We start from the raw sequence: 3826 nt of genomic DNA, 5'->3' as shown, positions 1-3826 counted from the left end.
CGCGTTTCCAAAACTTCAAGACGGTGTGATACAACATCAAGGAAAGGCGCGATCTGGACAACCTGCTGTCACGTCTACGACAAGAAGAAGATCAGTTAAATAAAACCAGTGGCGCAGATGACGCGGCGTTTGCCGCACAGAGATCTGGTCAAAAGCCAAGGTCGTTTTCTAAGGACAACCGAGTTTCAATCGCCGAGCAAAAAAGATCTACAGAGTGCCATAACTGTGGCGAAATAGGACACTGGCATCGTGAATGTCCACAAAAACGAAAGAAGGTAAACACGGACAAAAAACAGCCGGTTGCTTTCGTAGTGATGCCGAGTGAAATTCGGGATGTCGCGCTGAAGGACGTGTGGATTGTTGATTCTGGTGCGTCGCAACACATGACAAGCCGAAAAGAATGGTTTAGCGAACTGAATGAAAACTCTTCAGGGAAGTACGTTAGAGTTGCAAGTAATGAGAAGCTCCCAATTCGTGGATATGGTACGATAATGGCGTCGATGTGGAATAGTGCAAGTTGGGAAGCGTGTGTATTAGAAAATGTGCAGTATGTGCCTGGTCTCGGGCCAAATTTCTTCTCCACTGGAACAGCAACGTCACGAGGTTTCGTGATGGTTGAAAGCGAGCGCGGTTGTAAGTTGCGATATCCGGAAAAATCGCAGTGATCGGTGTCAAGGACAGTCTGAACCAGTATCGACTGGGGTTTTGTTTAAAAAAAGAAATAGTGGCGAACAATGCGACAGTAGCGTCACTTCGCAGATGGCACCAAAGACTCGGGCACTTAAACGTGAGCGTAGTTAAAGACATGGTAAAGAAAAAGTTGTGGACGGTGTCTTTCTCAGACGAAGAAAAGTTCTTTTGTGGAGATTGCGCTGTAGGAAAGATGCATCGAGTTTCTCATCCGTCAGTGAAAGAGCGCGAATGTCAGTCGGGCGAAAGACTTCACGCAGATGTCTGTGGTCCCATAAATGTGATGTCAATGGGAGGATACAGATACCTCTTAGTATTTAAAGATGAAGACACAGGTTTTCGCTATGTGCACTTCCTCGCGCATAAATCTGACGTTAGTAGCAGGATCGATGATCAGCTGAAGGCAGTGAAAGTCGTGACTGGACACCGGGTAAAATCCCTCCAAACGGATAACGGGCTGGAGTTCGTCAACGGGAAAGTCGCCGAGCTATTACGGAAAAGAGGTGTGTTGCATGAGAGAACGTCCCCGTATACACCAGAGCAGAATGGCCGTGTGGAGCGAGAGAATCGGACGATTCAAGAGTCAGCGAGGACGATGCTGCTAGCGAGTGGCCTTCAAACAAGTCTGTGGTCTGAAGCAATCCAAACTGCCGTATATATCTTGAATAGAAGCCTAAATTCTTGCAACATGAACAAGACACCTTTTGAGCAATGGTTTGGTACGAAACCAGACCTGAGCCACTTGAAGATTTTTGGCACAGAAGCGTACGTACACGAACCAAAGGAGCTCGGAAGAAAGAAGTGGGACGCAAGACCCAGAAAGGCATACCTCGTAGGCTACGAGTCAACGTCAAAAAACTATAGACTGTACGATTCGATAAAAAAAAGACTGATCGTCAGCTGTAATGTCAAGTTTGATGAGGATCATACAGCCGAAAGGTTATTGGACGAGGAGCAGACACTAACTGTTGATCTCGACGATGAAGAGGATAACGAGAGGGTGGAACGGCAGAATGAGAAAGCAGTTGGAGTGGATGATGCGACGAATGGAGACAAAGCCGATGGAGCCGTAGGAACAGCTGATGAACTTGCTGACGCCGTCAAAGACCGAACCGGGGAAGAACGCTATAATCTGCGATCCTACATCTATTAGCCAGATTGGTACGAGGCGCAAGGGCATTGCGCAATAATTGAGGAAGTAAATAGCTATGAAGAGGCTATGAACTCAAAAGATGCGGCCAAGTAGAAGCAGGCGATGAGTGAGGAGTTCGAAGCTCTTGAAAGGAACGAAACCTGGGAGCTCGTGTCACGACCACCTGGGCGAAACATTATTACGTGCAAATGGGCATACAAGGTAAAAAATGTGGCCGGTTCAACCGAACCAAAGCGAAAGCACGTTTAGTCGCCAGAGGTTTCAGTCAGCGCGAAGGAGTAGACTACGGCGAGGTATTTTCCTCTGTAGTCAGGTATGACTCAGTGAGAATCATGATGTGTATCGCAACAGAAGAGGATCTGGAAATTGTCCAGTTTGACGTCAAGGCAGCGTTCTCAACTGAACGAAGAGGTTTTTATGGAGGTTCCAAAAGGACTCAACGTTAACAGCACAAAGCTAGTATGCCGCCTGAAGAAAGCTCTGTATGGCTTGAAGCAAGCTTCGAGAACGTGGAACTAGACGTTCACTGACTGTCTCAAGAAGTTCAATCTAGTGCCGAGTCAAGCAGACCCATGCGTGTTTTATGGAACAGTTGATGGACATGAACTGTACGTGTTGCTCTACGTGGATGACGGCTTAGTGCTGTCAAGAAGCACCGAATTGATTCATCAGTTGCTGAGCCACATGAAGAGAAACTTCGAGTTGACAATCGGAAATTGTCAATACTACGTGGGTATGGAGATAAGAAGCGATCGTGCCAAGAAGGGGATGTGCATCGGACAGCAAGCATACATCAAGAAACTGATATCAAAGTACCACCTGGTAGACGCAGTTACAGCAAGTACTTTAGCTGATGCATACGTGAAGCTCACGAAGGGACAAGATGAGAGTAAGGTGAATTTCCCATACCGTGAGGCCGTGGGATCACTCCTGTATGCAGCATTAGTGTCCAGACCTGATATTGCTTTTTCAGTGGGAGTTGCCAGCCGTTTCCTTGAGAATCCAGGGACCGAGCAGGTGACAGCAGTTAAACGGATCTTGAGATACCTGAAAGCGACATCAGACTTTTGGAATCGTATACGAGACATTGGCACCGCTGACCAGGTACACAGACGCAGACTTTGCTGGTGCAGAAGCCCATCAGTCGACAACTGGTTTTGTCTTTACCCTGGGAGGTGGACCAGTAACTTGGCGCAATCAGAGAAAGAAGAAGGTAGTCACGCTGTCGATTTGTCAACTGCTCAAGGATGTCAACAAAGAGTTGGTGGGTCCGACCCCCTTACGCATCGATAACCAAAGCACCTTGAGACTGATAAGAAATTCTGAAGTGCACGCCAGAACAAAGCATTTCGACGTGCAGTTACACTTTGTTCGAGAGACAAATAAATCAGGGACTATTGCAGTAGAATACGTGCCTAGCGACAAGCAGCTGGCAGACGTCTTCACCAAGCCGCTGACGAGAGACAATTTTGTCAAGAACATCAAAGGCCTGAACATAGTGAATATATACGACGAGTGGGAGTGTTGAAAAATTACGAGCACTGCGTTGCTCGTTCTCTCTCTCTCAAGTCCGTGATCCGACACGTGTAACACGCATAATTTTTCGCTCAACAATAAATTTGCCAGTTTTCCAATAATTACGTGAATTCACATTTGCCCAATTCCCAACAAATTAAAACAGCTATTGTAATTAAAATAGATGATATATAAAAAAAAAAAACAAAAAACGGAGCATTCCAAACAGAAAGTCATTATAGATATAAATGCGCGCATGAAATGGTGTGTGTGAGGTGTATGCGTGTAGAGAAGCCGCGGGTGTGACATAAATCCGGAGGTGGTCGGGCAAGATTTCTAAGGAAAAACCTATTTGGAAATGGACATCCTGTCCGCTATTATTACAATCGAGATTGGCATTGAATTAGATAATTGTTTAACTAAGTGTGGTGTATATGTGTATGTATCATATTAAATTAAAACATATAA

General features: G+C 45.9%; 1 protein-coding gene across 1 annotated transcript; it reads left to right on the top strand.

Annotated features, from left to right (window-relative positions):
• Positions 1 to 1945: 1945 nt before the first annotated feature.
• Positions 1946 to 3371, top strand: LOC112466345. The gene is made up of 5 exons (XM_025034410.1): positions 1946 to 2044; positions 2195 to 2302; positions 2363 to 2737; positions 2817 to 2860; positions 2948 to 3371. Exons 1-5 carry the CDS (start codon positions 1946 to 1948, stop codon positions 3369 to 3371), a joined length of 1050 nt encoding a protein of 349 aa, XP_024890178.1.
• The last annotated feature ends 455 nt before the right edge of the window (positions 3372 to 3826 follow it).

The sequence above is a fragment of the Temnothorax curvispinosus genome, unplaced genomic scaffold, assembly GCF_003070985.1.
Source record: "Temnothorax curvispinosus isolate PA1 unplaced genomic scaffold, ASM307098v1 QBEX01001546.1, whole genome shotgun sequence".
In the NCBI taxonomy this organism is placed as follows: Eukaryota; Metazoa; Arthropoda; class Insecta; order Hymenoptera; family Formicidae; genus Temnothorax; species Temnothorax curvispinosus.
The sequence above is the reverse complement of the archived record's forward strand: the minus strand, read 5'-3'. Positions and strand labels throughout refer to the sequence as shown.

What these genes read in the sequence shown, in the direction of transcription:
- LOC112466345 (XM_025034410.1), top strand. Translation starts at nt 1,946, where the DNA reads ATGAGTGAGGAGTTCGAAGCTCTTGAAAGGAACGAAACCTGGGAGCTC. An exon ending in ACGTTAACAGCACAAAGCTA is followed by an intron (nt 2,303 to 2,362) that starts GTATGCCGCCTG and finishes ACGTGGAACTAG; the next exon opens with ACGTTCACTGACTGTCTCAA. An exon ending in AGAATCCAGGGACCGAGCAG is followed by an intron (nt 2,861 to 2,947) that starts GTGACAGCAGTT and finishes ACCGCTGACCAG; the next exon opens with GTACACAGACGCAGACTTTG.